Raw genomic sequence first — 19104 nt, forward strand, 5'->3', positions numbered from 1 at the left:
ACAGAATTAACTCCAGATACCACAACACCTGAAATCCTGCAAAGCTTAGCCCTATAAGCATTTTACAGAATAGAGAAAAAGATGAATTTTTTGTTCTTCAAAGTGTATATTCACAAGAAATAAGATATGCAGCAAACATATATTTTCTTTCTCTAAACTTGTTTTTTATGGTGGAAGAGAATGAGTTTGCTTGTCAAATTTTAATACTATCCTGAAGTGTAAATGGGAATCCAAACCAAAATCCTGTATAGGCCTGAAAAATAAGTGGTCTCAGGGTGCCACCCTACTTAATAAGGATTTTTGACTGAAAATGCAGCAAGTAAATAGCTGTGGACAATGATATAATGGCAGAATAAGATATTTGCAAAAAGAAGTAAGATCTAAGAATGAGGAGGGTAAATAGACATAGATGAGAGGATCCATAGGGGTCCTGGAATTCAATGAGGATAAACCAAAGTATAGCACCTTTGGTAATTTCATTAATTTCATGATCCCCAGAAATGTATCTTTGCTATCCAGCTCAATGAAGTCTAAGAAGTCTTAAGGCCTATATTTTCATTTGAAAGAGTGGCTTTTGTTTCAAATTGCAATGAAATAAATGTTAGGATTGGGAGTTCCCATCGTGGCACAGTGGTTAACAAATCTGACTAGGAACCACGAGGTTGCAGGTTCGATCCCTGGCCTTGCTCAGTGGGTTAACGATCCGGCATTGCCATGAGCTGTGGTGTAGGTTGCAGACGTGGTTCGGATCTGGCATTGTTGTGGCTCTGGCGTAGGCCGGTGGCTACAGCTCCGATTCGACCCCTAGCCTGGGAACCTCCATATGCCGTGGGAGTGGCCCTAGAAAAGGCAAAAAGACCAAAAAAAAAAAAAAGAAAAGAAAAAGAAATTGCTTGATATAAGGTCAAAGAGACCTCCCATCTGGAACTTTCATTTGGAACTATGGATTGTTAAACCATCATTTGAAATGGTGTCATCAACCGAAATGTTTACTTCACATTAGGATTTTAACTCTGAAGATTTGTATATAAAAACAAACAAACAAATGTTAGGGTTGATTGGTAACAAATTCATTTATATCTGTCTTTGTATACTTTAAAGTGAATGAGTTTAAGCATTTAACCCTTGGATATATCACCAGGACCCGCTGGACCCAATTTTAATTTTCTGAGGTTTTCTCTTTTGGGAGTTATATTTGTAAGGATTCATCTTTCATGACTTTTATTCTTTCTTAAAGGTCTTCCAGAGAACAAAGAGAAAAGTTATTTTTTAAAAAAAGAATAAAACTTATTTGATTTGCAATTGTCATATGGGTCCACTGGACTCTTATAAATCTAGGATACATCATGGAATCTTACTAATCTTATTTTTCCTGTTCTTGAAACATTCTACTTCATCATTATTTCACCATTACTCACCAATTGTTCCAAATTATGCTTTAAAATATCTAAAATAATAAGAAAATAGAAAAAGAATAAAATTACCCAAGATAATGGAACCTTCAAAACCAGCAAAATATGGAATAAAAATTGGGGTTTTCTATGTTTAGATACTTATTTGAAATTCCAATAAAGTTGTATTTCATTGTCCCTTTACTTTTTTATAACAGCTTTATTGAATATTCCTTTACTCTGCATATGAATTATTCATGAAATGACTTAAATTTATAAAAATTTAAAAGGATCCACTGGACCCAGATGGTAAATGATAAAGACTATTTTTTCTTCTTTTTTTTTTTTTTTCTGATATGTTGAAAGCTAAGAGGTTTCAACCTGAGGAAGAGCAGAGAGAAAATGGAAAATTTCTTGAGCTCCGGAGAAAAGAGTCAAACTGAATTGGAGAAAGGGAGAATCTCCAAAAATAATCTTTACTGGCTTTCTAACTTAATCTATAGACATCCCTGGATTTGATATCAGTCTGTGAATCTGAAGGAAGCTTGTTAAACATTTACCAACATGCAACTAATTATAACTGTTTGCTTTTAGTTATACCCGTTGTGCCGGTATTGGCACAAAATGAATGTTCCCGAAATATTCATGAGTTGGGCATGAAAACCTAAACAGTTATAAGATATTATCATCATTTTTATATATTTAGATTGGGAGTAAAAATGTAAAATCTGACATAAGTCCCCACCACCACCACCACCAAAAAAAAAGTCTTTTTTAAAAGTAAATTACTCCTGGAGTTTCTGTCGTGGCGCAGTGGTTAACGAATCCAACCAGGAACCATGAGTTGCCGGGTGAATCCCAGGCCTTGCTCAGTGGGTTAAGGATCCAGTGTTGCCGTGAGCTGTGGTGTAGGTTGCAGACGCGACTCCGATCCCGCGTTGCTGTGGCTCTGGCGTAGGCCGGCGGCTATAGCTCCAACTAGACCCCTAGCCTGGGAACCTTCATATGCCCCGGGAGCGGCCCAAGAAATGGCAAAAAAAAAAAAAAAAAAAAAGCAAATTACTCCTATGATCATTATTTCTTCAGACTGGCATTTTTTTTACAATGCCAGAGAATATTAAAAAGAGAGAGAGAGAACTGTGGTCAAAAACAGCAGTCAAATTATGTAAAATAGGTATCTTGACTTGTCAAGAGTTTTAATACGCTAATATTCATTGTGAATCTTTAAGAGTGGCATTTGCATACATTTCCCAAAGATATTTGACCTTGGAACTTTTTTCCAGGGACCATCTGGGGGCAAGTATTCTGAACATTATTCAGTCATTAATTAATCACTTGTTAATGTGTAACAGCCAGTATTTTCCTTCCTACTTTTGAACCCACAGAGATTTCCAAATTGGAGATTCCAGCAGTAAGTAAAATATGGTTAACACAAATTTCTGGGAATTTTACATGGTCACCACTAGATGGCGGTTTCACCTCTACTTTTTCTTTTTTGTGTACCCTATAAACGAGGCACTTATTTTTTCTAACGTGGATTCTCTTCCATTTGTTCAGATGGTGACATTATAAAGCACTGGCCAACTATTTTTGAACTACTCACTAGAAAAAGTAATATTCAGCATCATATATGTTCTACTCTGCATGCCCTAAGACTACAATGATACCAGGTATAGTAATAGTTAATAAAGCTAATTAATAAATTACACATTAGAGTTAGAATTCCAAGCTCAAATAGACCTTAATGATAATTTGGTCCAATCCCTGTAAACAACAAATGAACGTGAGGATAAGAGTTTAAGTAGCACATACCAGGTCAAGGTGCTGATGTCCATTTAAAATTACAAGACTTGTCACTAAAACTGCTAGCTTTTGTTCAAACAGCAATTGCTTCTATTCCATGGAAGAGTTCCCCTGTGGGGCAGCTGGTTAAAACTCCTATGTTGTCACTGCAGCAGCTTGGGTCACATCTGTGGCGCTTGTTCAATCCCTGGCAGGGGAGCATGCCACAGGCCTAGCCAAGAAAAGAAAGAAGAAATGCATGTGATGTGTCTACCAGAGACTTAAGAATTTAGAGCTCAGCAAATGATAATTACAGTAATCTGCTCATTAATTTAAAAACATTTAAAGTTCCCTCACTACTGTGGATGCATAAAATAATCTTCAGTATTTACTTAGGAGAGTAAAGAAGGAAACCCCCATAAACAGTTCAGAACCACTAGTACCAGGAACTAAATTCCTGGTCTTCATTATTCCACCCGAGCCTTAACCTTAGGACAACCAGCGGGTTAGCTCATGCGCAGCTTCGCCCCCTAAACCCAGCCTCTTGCCCATCTCCGCGCCAAAGGCGCCCGCCCACTTGTGCGCCTGCGCTGTGACCTAGACTTGGCGCATGCGCCGGGCAGGACGGGCCGGATTGAAAACTATGGCGTGGGTACCTGCAGAGGCTGCGGTGGAAGAGTTGATGCCCCAGCTGTTGCCAGTGGAGCCCTGCGACTTGACAGAAGGTTTCGATCCCAGCGTACCTCCGAGGACTCCTCAGGAGTACCTGAGGCGGGTCCAGTGAGTGATTAGACCCTGTGTGGTGGGCTGGTGGTTCCCCCTGCGCACAGCGCCCAGTGCCTCGCTCCACCACCAAATTTGATAAAGCCCTGTCTGATCCCGTCTCCAGTTTAGGACCGGATCAAGATCCCTTCATTGCATCTATGAACTTAATTTTGCTAAACCTGATTACTCGTGAGAAGATAACGTGAACTTAAATTTCTTTGCTTTCAGTCCAGATAATTTCAGAAATATATCGTTTAGTACCTCAATTGCAATTCTGAACTTTTTTTTTCTGATTTTGTAATGAACTGTAGAAGTGGATCGCTTGTTTTACTGCGCATGAACAACAGTAATCACGTTTCTTGCATTTATTATTTGTTTGTAGGATCGAAGCAGCTCAATGTCCAGATGTTGTGGTAGCTCAAATTGACCCAAAGAAGTTGAAAAGGAAGCAAAGTGTAAATGTTTCTGTGAGTTTTATTACCCGTCAGGGGATTTCCCACTCCCAACTACAAATTAAAAGATCAAGGCTCTAAGTATAGTATCAGATAGTATCAGGCAGTATCAGTTAAGATTTGACTACTCTGTAGTAAGTTAGTAAATTAGACATTTGCTTGTACTTTGTCCCCTAAAAGGACGGATTCCATTTACTGCTTCCATAGAGGCTTTTGGTAACCCTAGCATTCATGGAGATTTGCTCATAATACTTTAAGAAGATGATCAAATCCTAAAGGAGGCTTTAAATAAGTTACTTACGCTATCCTTTATTTTTAAGGTACCTTTTTGCACTTATTCATAATTATTTTTGGGCTGATATTTAACTTTAATGTAGTTTGCATGTTCCGAATTTGACTGGCTTTTGTTTTTTAAAAATTTGAAATCAAAATATCTTACACTTTTCTAGGTATTTTGCCACTGTAAACCTTTTCATTTGTTTATCCAGCACACTTTTTACAAAGCAACTATGTTGTGCTAGACACTGGAAATACAACAGAGGATGAAACAAAAAATATGTCCCTACCCTTGTAGAGTTTACATTCTCCTGAGAAAGAAGAGAAGCAAACAATTTAATTGCGTATTTTGACTCTTGCTGTGAAGAAAGTTAACATAATGACCAATAAGTAACAGGGATTAGCAGCAGAAGGTCTCCTTAAGGAGGTGCTATTTAACCCACAGTGGAAGGAGAGGATTCAATTTGTTTTTAAATTGTAATAATTCCTTTTCCTTTTATGTTCTAAGTAATTCCTTTATCTCATGTTTATAATCAGGAGATTTTAATTCAGACACTGTAGTTTTCATGTAATTCCTTTTCAGAAGTTTTTAGTTGCTGGAAGATGATACCTTATATACCTGGCTTTTAAAAAATGACCATACTAGGAGTTCCCATTGTGGCTCAGTGGTAACAGACCTGACTAGGAGGTCATGGGTTCAATCCCTGACCTAGCTCAGTGGGTTAAAAGATGTGGCATTGCTGTGAGTTGTGGTCTATGTCACATATGTGGCTTGGATTCAGCATTGCTGTGCCTGTAGAGTAGGCCAGCAGCTACAGCTCCAGTTTGACCCCTAACATGGGACCTTCCATATGCCATGGATGCAGGCCTAAAAAGAAAAAAAAAAAAAAAAAGACCATACTAAGTTTTATTTCAAGGCAATATGTGATCAGTTATCACCTATGTGCTATTTTGGGAAACAGAAGTAGACCTTGTAAAGTCAAAAGTCTTAAATTACTTGAGTACATTCTACTCATACCAAGATTCTTTTTTTTGGAATATATCTCTCTTTTTGTTTCAGACTGTTTTGCTGTTATAGAAAAGTAGGGCTAGATTATATCTTCAGGGCTCGTATGATTTGGATTTTTTTTTTTTTGTCTTTTTGTCTTTTTGTCTGTTTTAGGGCTGCACCCTCGGCATATAGAGGTTCCCAGGCTAGGAGTCCAATCGGAGCTGTAGTTGCCAGCCTTTGCCACAGCCACAGTAGAAAGTAGTATTCCTACTTTTATTAGCTCAGACATAATTTTAAGCTCTTTAGTAGATATGTTATTGATGCACTAGTAGATAAAAGAGGGTGTTGGGGGAGGCTAGGGGTCCAATCAGAGCTGTAGTTGCCAACCTACACCACAGCTCACAGCAATGCTGGATCCTTAACCCACTGTGCGAGGCCAGGGATCAAACCCACAAGCTCATGGATGCTAGTCAGGTTCATTAACCACTGAGCCACAACCGGAACTCTTGGATTTCTTAATACATTTAATATATACATAAATATATAAACTATAAACCATTCCATATTGCTCTTACTAAAGTGATCATATAAGGGGTCTTTTCCTAATGTCTTATGTCTCAGACATAAATAGTAAAGAGAATTCCCTTTTTTACATCTGAAAAAAAATTTATAGAAATTTATTTCTATAAAATTTATTTCTTGTGTAGTCTTATTTGCTTTATTATTCATTTTTCGTCTTGATTCTGCTTTTACTTTGCAGAAGCATGAGAGATTCTAGTTATAACACTAACATTGATTCTGACATTTATGAACTGATCTCTAGCTTTCAGGATGCCAACCTGCGCCTGAAGGATATTCCCCTACACTTCAGTGGCAACAACAACAGGTGGCACAGTTTTCAACTGTTCGGCAGGTAAGTGTACTTTCATCATTTAATCAATTTAAACCCCTCTCTCCCTTCCATTTATTTCTATTTTTAGACTGTATTTGGAGAAATACAATTTAGTATTCTAATGTATAAATATAAAAATATTTATGAATTAATTACCAAATTATTGTTATAATCATTACCATAATATAGTCTGAAACATATTTTCCAAATTTTAGGATTGTTAGATTTTTGTGCACCGGTGATTTCTTTTCAGTTATCCAGTCTCAGAAGATCATTTGTCTACCTTATTTTCCTTTAGAGTGTGAATAGACATAGAAGTCACTGGAAATCACAACAGTTGGATAGTAACGTGACCATGGTAAGTTTCTCTGTTTAGATCATACAGTGTATAACTATTTGAAATAGTCCATATTGGAGTTCCCTGGTGGCTTAGCAGGTTCAGGATCTGGCATTATCACTGCCATGGCATGGATTTGATCCTTGGCCTCAGGAACTTCCACATGCTGTGGGCATGCCACCCCGCTCAAAAAAGAAATAGTCCATATTTCCTTTCCATTCTTAAGGATTCACTCATTTAATCCATATTATTTTAATTCTCTCCCATCTACTCTTAATAGTAACAATTCGATTATCTTACTAGCCTGAAAAGGATAGAATCAGTAATGCAAGTTATTTTTATGACAGTTTTAATCCACAACATCTTGAGAGATTTTAGATCAGTCTCCACAAGTTTTTAAGGGTTCTTATAAATATTTGCTTTTTACGAACTTAAGTACAATTTCAGTATTCATAAAAAGATTGAATAAAGACTTATTGGATTTTCCTGATAAGGTGTGTTGCCAATACTAGTGAGTGACATTTTCATAAAGCTTGCCATGCCTAATAGAAAGTAGTATTTCCTACTTTTATTAGCTTAGATATAATTTTAAGCTCTTTAGTAGATATGTTATTTATGGACTAGTAGATAAAAGAGGGTGTTGGGGGAGTTCTCACTGTGGTGCAACAGAAACGAATCTGACTAGTATCCATGAGGATGTGGGTTTCGGGTTCGATCCCTTGCCTTGCTCAGTGTGTTGGGGATCTGGCATTGCTATGAGCTGTGGTGTAGGTCACAAACATGGCTCAGATCCCGAGTTGCTGTGGCTGTGGCCTAAGCCAGCAGTTGTAGCTCCAGTTTTGACCTCTACCCTGGGAACTTACATATACCTCAAGTGAGGCCCTCAAAAGCAAAAAAAAAAAAAAGAAAGAAAAGGAAAAAAGAGAGTATTGGGAAAGAGGTGGATACCTTGTTCCAAGACAATATTTTTTTGGCTGCCTGGTAGCATATGGAGTTCCTGGGCCAGGGATCAGATCTAAGCTATAGTCGCTACCTAAGCTGCAGCTGTGGCAACACAGGATCCTTAACCCACTGTGCTAGGCCGGGGATTGAACCTGTGTCCTAGTGCTCAATCCTGTTCCACAGTGGGAGCTCTTTTTTTTTTAATGGCCATACTCGAGATATTTGAAAGTTCTCAGGCCAGGGATTGAATCTGAGCTGCAGCTGCAGCAACACTGCATCCTTTAACCCACTGTGCCCAAAGATTGAACCTGCACCTCCACAGCAACCCAAGCCACTGTAGTTGGATTCTTTTTTTTTTTTTTTTTTGTCTTTTTAGGGCAACACCTTTGGCATATGGAGGTTCCTGGGCTAGGGGTCAAATCGGAGCTCTAGCTCCTGGCCTACACCACAGCCACAGCAACGTGGCATCTGAGCCACATCTGCAACCTATACCACACAGCTCACAGCAATGCCAGATCCTTAACCTGATGAGCAAGGACAGGGATGGAACCTGTGTCCTCATGGATGCTAGTCGGATTTGTTTCTACTGAGCTCCTGCAGTTGGATTCTTAACCCACTGTGCCACAGCAGGAACTCCTCAAAGACAATACTTTTAACCTCATATTCTTCCTGAGAATCAAATGAAAATTATTTCTCTTCAGAGGGAAAAAAATGCACCTATGCACTCAGTTTTGTTCAGTTTCAAGTGCTTCATAGATTTCAAATTGTAGAAGCTTCTTCTAGGCACTGCTTCCTAACATTATTTACCTGATGACACATTAGGATAAATGGAAGAGGCTGCTCCCATAGCCTAAGAGTACCAGTTGAAAGCTCAGGGATTCCATGTGACCTCTCTATATGCTTTGTGTACCAGTTGGAAGCTCTGCTCCAGGGAAAATGAAAGGCACTAACATCACTTGCCAAAGATCGTTTAACTCATAAAAGGTATACCTAAGATTTAACCAATCTTTGTCTAACTCTGAAGCCTTTCAGCTCTGCTGTGAGGCCTCTTAGTAAAAAGAGGGAGAGGGCCATAGGTAGGTAGATACATATATATATATTTTTTTTTTTGCTATTTTTTGGGGGGAATATACTTACTAATTCAAAAAGAAAAAACTGCATCAGTAACATTACGATGATATAATTTTGTCAAAATGGAAATGACTGAACATAATTGATTCAGCAAATGAAGATCATCAAAATAGTGGAATATTACATAACAGTAATATATGTTCATCAAGGCAGGTGGAAATATGTAAATAATAGAAAGGATTGTTAAAGCACACTCTGATGGCAGCTATATAAATACAACAATTTATTGATTGATTTATCTAATCATTTAGTAAGTACCCACTACGTTTTTTTTCTTTGCTTTTTAGGGTTGCACCCCCAGCATATGGAGGTTCCCAGGCTAGGGGTCGAATCAGAGCTGTAGCCACTGGCCTACACCACAGTCACAGCAACATGGGCTCTGAGCCGCTTCTGCAACCCACACTGCACCCCATGGCAGCGCTGGATTCTTAACCCACAGAGCAAGGCTGGGGATCAAACCTGCATCCTCCTGGGTACTAGTAGGGCTTGTTATAGTTTAGCCACAACGGGAACTCTGTGGTACTCATTACATTTAATATACAGGATTTTCAGTGCTACCTGAAGCAGAAATGATCTCTGACCTAATGGAGTAATGGGAAAAGATAGATAGGTGGTTCCAGGACAATAGGTTTTAACCTTTTAGGTATCGCATATTCATCCTGAGAATCTAATGAAAGCTATATATCCTCAGGGGGAAAAACTGCACACATATGTAAAGTAATTTGCAAGGTGATGTGTCTCAGCAAAAATTGTTCTGATCAAAAATCACTTTGCTGTATATTTGAAACTAACACAGTATTATAAATCAACTAAAATAAATACTTTTTAAAGAAGTTTTAGAAATTGTTCTGTTAAGGGAGCATTCTTGAGCTAAATGGTCCTGCTTTTTTTCCCCCTCTTCCGTTAGCCCCACTCATGGCAAGTTCCTGGGCCAGGGACCGAATCCCTAGCCACAGCAGCAACCCAAGCCAGATCTCCCTCCCTCTTTTGGCTGCACTGGCTGAATGTAAAAGTTCCTAAGCCAGGAACTCATGCCACAGCAGTGACCAGCACTGCTGCAGAGACAACACTGGATCCTTAACCCACTGTGCCGCAAGAGAGCTCCTAATTGGTCCTGCTTTTTTTCAGTCTGACAATGTAGAATAAATACTTCTTATTTGATTGAACAGCCCTTTAAGCATGTGGAATACGTAATCATGTCTCCTTCCCTGGGATTCTCATCCTTTATTCTTGTAAGCATTCTTAGTGTCCCATATCAGCTCCTATCTTTATCACCCTCTTTTGAACACACTCTTATTTGTCACTGTCCATAAAGTATAATTCAAACTATAGAGTTCCCATTGTGGCTCAGTGGGTCAAGAACCCAACACAGTGTCCGTAAGGATGCAGGTTTGATCCCTGGCCTCCTTCAGTGGGTTAAGGATCTGACATTGCTGCAAGCTGCCATTGTCACATTTGTGGCTCATGTCCTGCATTGCTGTGACTGTGGTGTAGGCTTGTAGCTTCAGCTCCGATTTGACCCCTAGCCTGGAAACTTCCGTATGCTGTAGGTGCAGCCCTAAAAAAAATAAAATAAAAAAGTAAGTAAATAATAAAGTACAATCCAAACTAAATGCTGGTGTGACCATCAAAGTCTGAGATCAAGGTGTCAGTACATTTCTCTTCAGGCCTCTCTCTTTGGTTTCAGATGATCATCTTCTTGCTTTGTCCTTACATGGTCTCCTGTGTGCACACACATGTGTAATAGCTCTCTGTCCACATTTCCTCTTCTTATGGATGCAGGTCATTTTGGATTAGGACCTGCCCTAACTACCTCATTTTAACTTAATTGCTGCTATAAAGGCCCAGACTTCAAATAATCACATTCTGAGGTACTGTGGGTTAGGACTGCAGCACGTGATTTTTAGGACTATACAGTTCACTCTGTCGTAACAGGCAGTATATCTTTGTGTTGAGGTGGTGGGGATACAGAGGAATTCTCACTTATTTTTTTCACTGTTGAGTATTTTCTTTAAAAATTATATAGGAATAACTAAATTCTTCTTCTTTTTTCTTTGTTTTAGCCAAAATCTGAAGATGAAGAAGGCTGGAAAAAATTTTGTCTCGGTGAAAGGTTATGTGCTGAAGGAGTTACTGTTGGACCAGCTGCAAGTGAAAGTCCTGGAATTGATTATGTACAAGTAGGTGATAATGTGGCTACACAAAGAAAAATTATAATTTCAGTGCATGATTTCATGTAAAGACTCAGCAAACTGCAGTCTAGGCCAAATCCAATCTGCAACCTGTTCTTGTCCAGCTCATGAGCTAAACATAAAAACTTTATAGTTTTTACATTTTTAAAGGGTTGTTAAAAAAATTAATAATAATGTGACTTAGACAGTATATGGTCTACAAAACCTAAAATATTTACTGTCTGGCTCTTTACGGAAATTACTTGCCAATCCCTAACTTAGTTCATTGGCTCTTTGACTTAAAAATTGATAGCCTCATTTATAAAACAATGTACTGTGGCTCTTTTTAGGTTAGCTTCATATCTCTTATGCTTTAGCTTTTTAATAATTTTGTCAGATAGGATTCTTTTTTTAAAAAACCATTAGGCATGAGTCAAACAATGAGTTATAAGTAGTCAAGGAAACAAAGTTAGGTGCTTTAAAATGTTTATTCATAAATTCATATTCTGGAGATTAAATGTTGAGGGTATATTTTAATTTCACGTGACTTTATTTTATTTTTTTGCTTTTTTTAGGGCTGCACCCATGGCATACGGAGGTTCCCAGGCTAGGGGTTTAATCAGAGCTACTGCTGCTGGCCTACACCACAGCCACAGCAATGCAGGATCCAAGCCACATCTTCGACCCACACCATAGCTCACGGTAACGCTGGGTCCTCAACCCACTGAGCGAGGCCAGGGATCAAACCCACAATCTCATGGTTCCTAGTCGGATTCTTTTCCACTTCACCACAATGGGAACTCCAATTTCACGTGACTTTTATTTTAATCATAAATTATGTAGCTATCTGCTTCTTGTCCTTTAGCATTTGCTTGCCTTCAAGTGTGCAGATGTTCCAAGGAACTCACTGTATTCATCTGCATTACTAGTAACTCCTGAAACTATATTGTTCTGTTGAATAGATATTTATCATTTTCTATGTGGTGCCACATTGTGTTTTTCCTATTAAAATTAGTTTAGCCCCAAAATGTAAAGCTCCAAAAATCACTGAAAAACACCAAGAACCCAAATTAAAAAAAAAAAGGCAAAATATAAAGGACATCTCACAAGAAGGAAATACAGATTGTTCTTACATGAGAAAATGCCCAGACTCACTTATGATAGAAATTTAACTTATAATTGCACAGAGCTGGTATGACATATTGGTAAAGAAAGTTTGATACACTGAGTCAACAAAGGCTAGGAAGACAGGCACTCTTACACATGGTAGTGGGAGTGTAGACAGATTCAAATCTCTAAGGGAGCTAATTTGACACTGTTTCTTAGACAACTTATGTTCTTTGGGATAATATCCATAATATATTTTAATTTGACACAGAATTAAAATATATATAGTTCATTATTACCAAATACATACAGGTGAGGGAGTTCCCATTTGGAGCATTGGAAACAAATCTGACTAGTATCCATGAGGATGCAGGTTTGATTTCTGGCCTTGCTCAGTGGGTCCATGGTCCGGCGTTGCCACGACCTGCGGTGTAAGTTGCAGACATGGTTCAGATCCTGCGTTGCTGTGGCTGTGGTGTAGGCCGGCAGCTATATCTCTGATTCAACCTCTAGCCTAGAAGGCTTCCATATGCCATGGGTGCGCCCCTAAAAAGAAAAGAAAACAAAACAAAACCCAAAATACATACAAGTAAAGCATATCATGTGAAAGAACAATTTAAGGACATAAAAGTTTAATGCACGTCCTCAAGTTTCTCACCAAGTCAGGACTGTTTTCATAATCAAGGCTTCCAGCATTAAACTCCAAAGCACTTTCTTAAATTGAAGCAGACTAGGTTTGAAAAAACTCATTCAAGTGCCTTTAATTCCTGAAAATAATAACTTTAGCTGAAGATTTTGAAAAAGTGTATACAACATATTAATGTCATAGTATCATTTTTTTCAGTTTTATGTTTTAACATCTTAATTACTAAAATCGTTCTTTGTTTTTAATTTACGTGTTCAAATGTTAAGACATTATTTTCTTGGGCATTACCAACATAATAGCTCATGGAATATTTTATTGTAATGGACAGTGGAGAAATTTTTCTTTTATCTAGTCTTTGTTCTTTAATAACAGTGTGTTGAGAAATTCACCAGTTTGGAAAAAAAAAAAAAATGAACCCCTCCTTGTAATACTATTTAGTAAATTTCAATTTAATTTTTCTTTCAGATTGGTTTTCCTCCCTTGCTTAGCATTGTTAGCAGAATGAATCAGGTAAAGTCTGTCTAATAATAAGAATGTTAAGTGTTCTTTTGTTTGCAATGTGTGTTAAAATATTTAAATAATTTCCTGAATATTTACAGTATGCAAGACCCAGTTCTAGACTTTGTAACAGTTCTTATTTAATCCTCACTATGGGAATTATGGGGAATTATTATTAATACCTATTTTTTTGTAGCTGAGGAAACAGAATTAAAGTCACTTGGTGGTTTTTCAGTGAATTTTAATGGTGACATTGGGACTCAGCCCCAGGTTGATCTGATGTTAGAACTCATGCTCTTGATCATGGTGCTAAACTATTCACATATATACATTTTAGTTATAAGTCTTAGATTCTGGGGTTTGAAATAAATACTGAGATCAAAAAGGTGTTTATAGTTCTGGATGTCCTACACATTTCATTAAGAATGAAATTTGAATTTCTTGGATCAAAAGGGGAGAAATAATGGACTTCAGTCCTTCAGTCTTTCAGGAACTGTTACCTATTTAAAGAGCAAATAAAAACTTTTGATTGTTTTGCATTCACATAGCATAGAGTACCAATGGTAGATAAATTTTTTTTAAGAGTCATACTCTGTTGTAAATCTGGAGTTCCTGCTGTGGCACAGCAGGATCCAGGGTGTCTGTGTAGCGTCAGGACACAGGTTTGATCCCTGGCCCAGCACAGTGGGTTAAAGGACCCCAAGTTGCCACAGCTGCAGCGAGGGTTGCAACTGTAGCTTGGATCTGATTCCTGTCCCAGGAACTCCATATGCCCTGGGGTGACCAAAAAAAAAAAAAAAAGCATCATACTCTGTTGTAAATCAAAAACTGGCTGACAGTTTTACTCACATATCACTTACATTAAGATTAAGATACTATAGGGAAGTTCCTGTTGTGGTGCAGCGGAAACAAATCCAACTGGTATCCATGAAGTTGTGGGTTCAATCCCTGGCCTTGCTCTGTGGGTCAGGGATCCAGCACTGCCATGAGCTATGGTATAGATCGCAGAAGCTGCTCAGATCCCTCGTTGCTGTGGCTGACAGCTGTATCTCTGATTTGACCCCTAACCTGGGAACTTCTATGTGCTATAATTGCAGCCCTAAAAAGCCCCCCCCCAAAAAAGATACTGTAGTAGGTATACTAAATTTGATGAGAGTGATGTTTGTAAGTGTCCATCTATGTTTGAATAAGCCAGAGAATATTTTCAGTAGTTTAGTGAATTCCCTCTATATAGCTTTAAAGCTGATCTTTCTCTTTATATTTGATTTAATGAAAACAAGCTGAAAGTATTTTTGCAAAGATTTTTTTTTCATAGTGTGTGAAATTTTTTTTAAGTAGTTCTGAACCAAATTAGTAGTTATAAACTAAATCTTCGATTTTAAACCAAGGTATTGATACGTGAAATTATATAAGAATATTTTTTAAAAAACCCATCTAATCAGATTACTAAATTGCACTTTTCTCTGGAAGTCTAAAGAATGAGGTCATTTTAAATATGAGTTGTTTTCTAACTAAACTTAATGAAACTCAGGTTGAACTTAGTGTTTTATATTGATGCTATTCTTCCATCTCCTTCCCCTCTTTTTAGGCAACAGTAACTAGTGTCTTGGAGTATCTGAGTAATTGGTTTGGAGAAAGAGACTTTACTCCAGAATTGGTATTACCGCATCTTTTACTTTTCATAGTACAGACCAAATTATATATACTTACCTTATATATGATATGACTTGACATTATTTATATATATGTTTATACTATACATATATGTACAACTCTATGAATAATGCAAATCATGGTTATTTGCAGTGAAATAAGGAACTTATACTAGAATGCAAATCAGCATACTGCTTCCTTCACTAAGAAAGTCTTACATTGAGGGGAAAAAAAGTCAACTAGATAGTTGATTTATATCCTGGGAGAAGCTGCTTATCTTGTCACAGATCAGTAAGCAACAGACTGACAACCAGTCTGAGACCCCATTTCAAATAGCACTGGCTTAAAGAAGTTTGAGATGCATTTTCTAACATGGCTTTGAAATCTAGTCCACAAAAGAATAACAAATACTAACAATAATAGTAAACATATATACCAGGCATTTTTCTACAGATTTTACATATAATAACTCCTGGAATCCTTTAATAACCTATGAGCCATTATTTCAATTTTAGAGATAAGGAAACAAGCTCATATAGCTTCAGGAACTTGCTTCAAGTCACACAGATTATAACTGCTAGAACTGAAACTCATGGAGTGGCAGTCTGGCTAGACTCTTTAATAACAACTGCCCTCTATTTTGTTGCTTTATACTCACAGCTTATCTTTCACCTTCAAAACTGGGCAAATTTGGTAGACATTTTATAGATGAATTACCTACTTAATCCCTTAATAGGGAATTTTATCATCCTTTGAAGCTAGACTTAATTTTTAGAAACAGATTTTTTTCAAAATTGAGGGTATCTGCAGGAGTGTATCTGAGCCTCCAAAGCTCCCTGTCAAAACATGTGATATAATCTTTGCCCTCTAGAAGGTTAGGTTATAGTATTCTGGGAGAGATAGGAAAAGCAACATTACACTATAGTGTATATGTTTCTCAGCCTGTCATTCAGGCAGTTTCTTAGCTAAGTCTCTTACATACGTATAATGGTTATACTTTTATCACTATATTTTCACTCTGATTTTTTAAATTTTTCATTCTTGTATTTTTTTTTTTTTTCTCTTTTGGCTGCCCTGTGGCACATGAAGTTCCCAGGCCAGGGATCAGATCAGGGCCACAATTGTGACTTATGCTGCATCCTATAATCCACTGTGCCAGCCCAGAGCACAAACCTACATCCTGGCATTGCAGAGACACTGCCAATCCCGTTGTGCCACAGTGGGAACTCTTATATTTTCATTCTTTTAAATCTCTACTGTAATTTTTTTTTTGGTCTTTTTTTGCTATTTCTTGGGCCACTCCTGCAGCATATGGGAGGTTTCCAGGCTAGGAGTCTAATCGGAGCTGTAGCCGAGGGCCTATGCCAGAGCCACAGCAATGCCAGATCCGAGCCACGTCTGTGGCCTACACCACAGCGCACCGCAACGCCGGATCATTAACCCACTGAGCAAGGGCAGGGATTGAACCTGCAACCTCATGGTTCCTAGTCAGATTCGTTAACCACTGCACCATGACGGGAACTCCCAAGAACATGTAATTTTTAAGGGGAAAAAAAAAAATCCATGTTTAAAATCACTGTTTTTAAGTTCCCATTGTGGCTCGGTGGGTTAAGAACTTGACAAAGTCTCTGTGAGGATGCGGGTGTGATCTCAGTGGGTTAAGTGAGCTGTGAGGTAGGTGCAGATGCAGCTCAAATCCAGCATTGCTATGGCTGTGGTGTAAACTGGCAGGTACAGGTCCCATTCAACACCTAGCCTGGGAAAAAGAAAAAGAAAAAAGAAAAAATAAATAAATTTTGTTCTAATATTCTTCAGGATTTCCCAAAGTAACGTGTTCAGAATAAACTCAGTCATATATACTGCTGGTGGAAATATCATTTGATATAACCTTTCTAGGGTACAATTTAGTGATATATGTTGCAGTTTGTCTACTTATTATTTTTTTAATTCCATATAGGGAAGATGGCTTTATGCTTTATTGGCTTGTCTTGAAAAGCCTTTATTACCAGAGGCTCATTCACTGATTCGTCAGCTTGCAAGAAGGTGCTCTGAAGTGAGGCTTTTAGTGGTAAGTTCATACTTGCTATTTCAAATCAAAAGCTCTTATCAATTTATGTGATGATGAACAATTTCAATGAAATAGGAAAGCATGGAATATTTTATAGAATTAGATTTAGTCACATAATGGAAGAGTCTAGAATAACAGTAGCTTAAATAAAATGAACTGTTTTTCTCAGACAAATGAAATCTGAAGATAGGTAGATTAGATCTGAGATGGCAATAACCCAGGCCTTTGAGTTCTGCCACATGTGGTTCCATCCTCAAACTCACCTCATAATCCAAGATGGCTGCCGAAACTTCAGCCATTGTATTTTATTATAGGGATGTTGGAAAGAAGACAAGAAGGTCCTCCCCTCTAAAGAGCCTTCCCAGAGGTTCCACAAGCACATCTGGCCAAAACAGCTCATTGGCCAGAATTTAGTCACATGGCCATTAGGGTTGTGGGTAATGTGTACTTTTAATTGGGTGACAGTGTGCCCAGCTGAAAATGAGCTTCATTTACTAAATAGTAAGGAGAGTCATGAAGCTAGAGTGGTCGACTGAGAGTCTGTAGCCCGATGGTTATTTTGAATTTCTCATCAGACCCTTCCCCTAACTCATGCTTGCAGCATTACAATATAAATTAATTCAATGTCAAACTAAGCCCACTTCTGATTTTTTTCTCATTCCTCCTTTCCCTTCCACAAAATGTGTACTTGTTCTCCATTGACTACTCCAAAATATCTTCATTAGACATCCATGATATGATACAAACTAACTTATATGGCCTATACTCTAAGCAAAATGTACTTGTTACTCACTAAATATTCCCTATGCTATGTTCCTGGACTTTATTCCCTCTGCAGAAGGGACTTTTCACTCTCTTCTAATCTGTGTCTAAATACCATTTACTTTTCACAATCTTTTCATAATACTTGCCCTGATCCTCAAAGTATGCTGTGTATCTTTTTTTTTTTTGCCATTTCTTGGGCGGCTCTTGCGGCATATGGAGGTTCCCAGGCTAGGGGTCTAATCGGAGCTGTAGCCTCCAGCCTACGCCACAGCCATAGCAACACAGGATCTGAGCCCAAGTATGCGACCTACACAACAGCTCATGGCAATACCGATCCTTAACCCACTGAGCGAGGCCAGGGATTGAACCCGAAACCTCATGGTTCCTAGCCAGATTTGTTTCCGCTGAGCCACGAGAGGAACTCCAGGAAATATGTTTTATTCAATTTGTAACCTATAGTACTTTGCACATAAAAGAATCAAATGCCCTGAAGTTCCTGTTGTGGCTCAGTGGTAACAAACCCAGCTAGTATCCATGAGGACACAGGTTTGATCCTTGGCTTTGCTTAGTGGGTTAAGGATCTGGCATTGCTGTCACCTGTGGTGTAGGTCACAGATGCAGTTCAGATCCCGAGTTGCTGTGGCATAGGCCAGCAGCTGCAGCTCTGATACGACCCCTAGCCTGAAAACTTCCATATGCTGCATGTGTGGCCTTAAAAAAAGCAGGAAAAAAAAAAAGGGTTGGATGGCCTGACATCACTGAAGTGTGTCCCAAGTTTGAATTAATGTATGGCACATCTGTTATAACATTACTTATTTATTGTGACTATTCCTTGAAATGAATAAAAATAAATTATCATACTCTGTAAGACTACTTTCCATGTGTCTTAGGTCTTTCATTTTAACAGGTCTTTCATTTTAACAGATATTTGAAGGGAACGATTCAGTGATATACGAAGTATACAGTTCAGGAACTACTTCCATCATAATTGAGACCATAATCTGGAATATTTTCTTTAAAATATTTTTATATAATTTTTTCCATTAGTGTACAGTTAGGACATAGGCTTTTTTAGTTCCTGTACTTGGAACCAAGAAAAATATCTCTCCCAAGTTAGCCTCCTGAGAGCCCTCAGCTGTTATTTCTTCTTAGAACCTGTTCAGGCCTTTTTTTTTTTTTTTTTTGCTTATTAGGGCTGCACCCACAATATATGAAGGTTCCCAGGCTAGGGGTCGAA

General features: G+C 38.1%; 1 protein-coding gene across 6 annotated transcripts in view; it reads left to right on the forward strand.

Moving 5' to 3' along the window:
* Nucleotides 1-3771: 3771 nt before the first annotated feature.
* GEMIN2 (gem nuclear organelle associated protein 2) overlaps nucleotides 3772-19104 on the forward strand; it is a 43496-nt gene continuing 28163 nt past the window's right edge. For 2 of the 6 annotated variants that reach the window (XR_007133165.1, XM_047767219.1), the window contains exons 1-8: nucleotides 3776-3953; nucleotides 4321-4405; nucleotides 6481-6570; nucleotides 6848-6907; nucleotides 11023-11139; nucleotides 13349-13393; nucleotides 14970-15038; nucleotides 16992-17102. Coding sequence is in view for 5 of the 6 variants with exons in the window: in XM_047767219.1 (XP_047623175.1) it covers nucleotides 3784-3953; nucleotides 4321-4405; nucleotides 6481-6570; nucleotides 6848-6907; nucleotides 11023-11139; nucleotides 13349-13393; nucleotides 14970-15038; nucleotides 16992-17102 (747 nt within the window). In the remaining variant the exon portion in view is untranslated. Of the gene's footprint in view, nucleotides 3954-4320; nucleotides 4406-6480; nucleotides 6571-6847; nucleotides 6908-11022; nucleotides 11140-13348; nucleotides 13394-14969; nucleotides 15039-16991; nucleotides 17103-19104 lie in introns of all 6 variants that reach the window. The other 4 variants (XM_047767216.1, XM_047767215.1, XM_047767218.1 and 1 more) reach the window with 4 other exon arrangements.

Source organism: Phacochoerus africanus, chromosome 2 (genome assembly GCF_016906955.1).
Source record: "Phacochoerus africanus isolate WHEZ1 chromosome 2, ROS_Pafr_v1, whole genome shotgun sequence".
Taxonomy (NCBI): domain Eukaryota; kingdom Metazoa; phylum Chordata; class Mammalia; order Artiodactyla; family Suidae; genus Phacochoerus; species Phacochoerus africanus.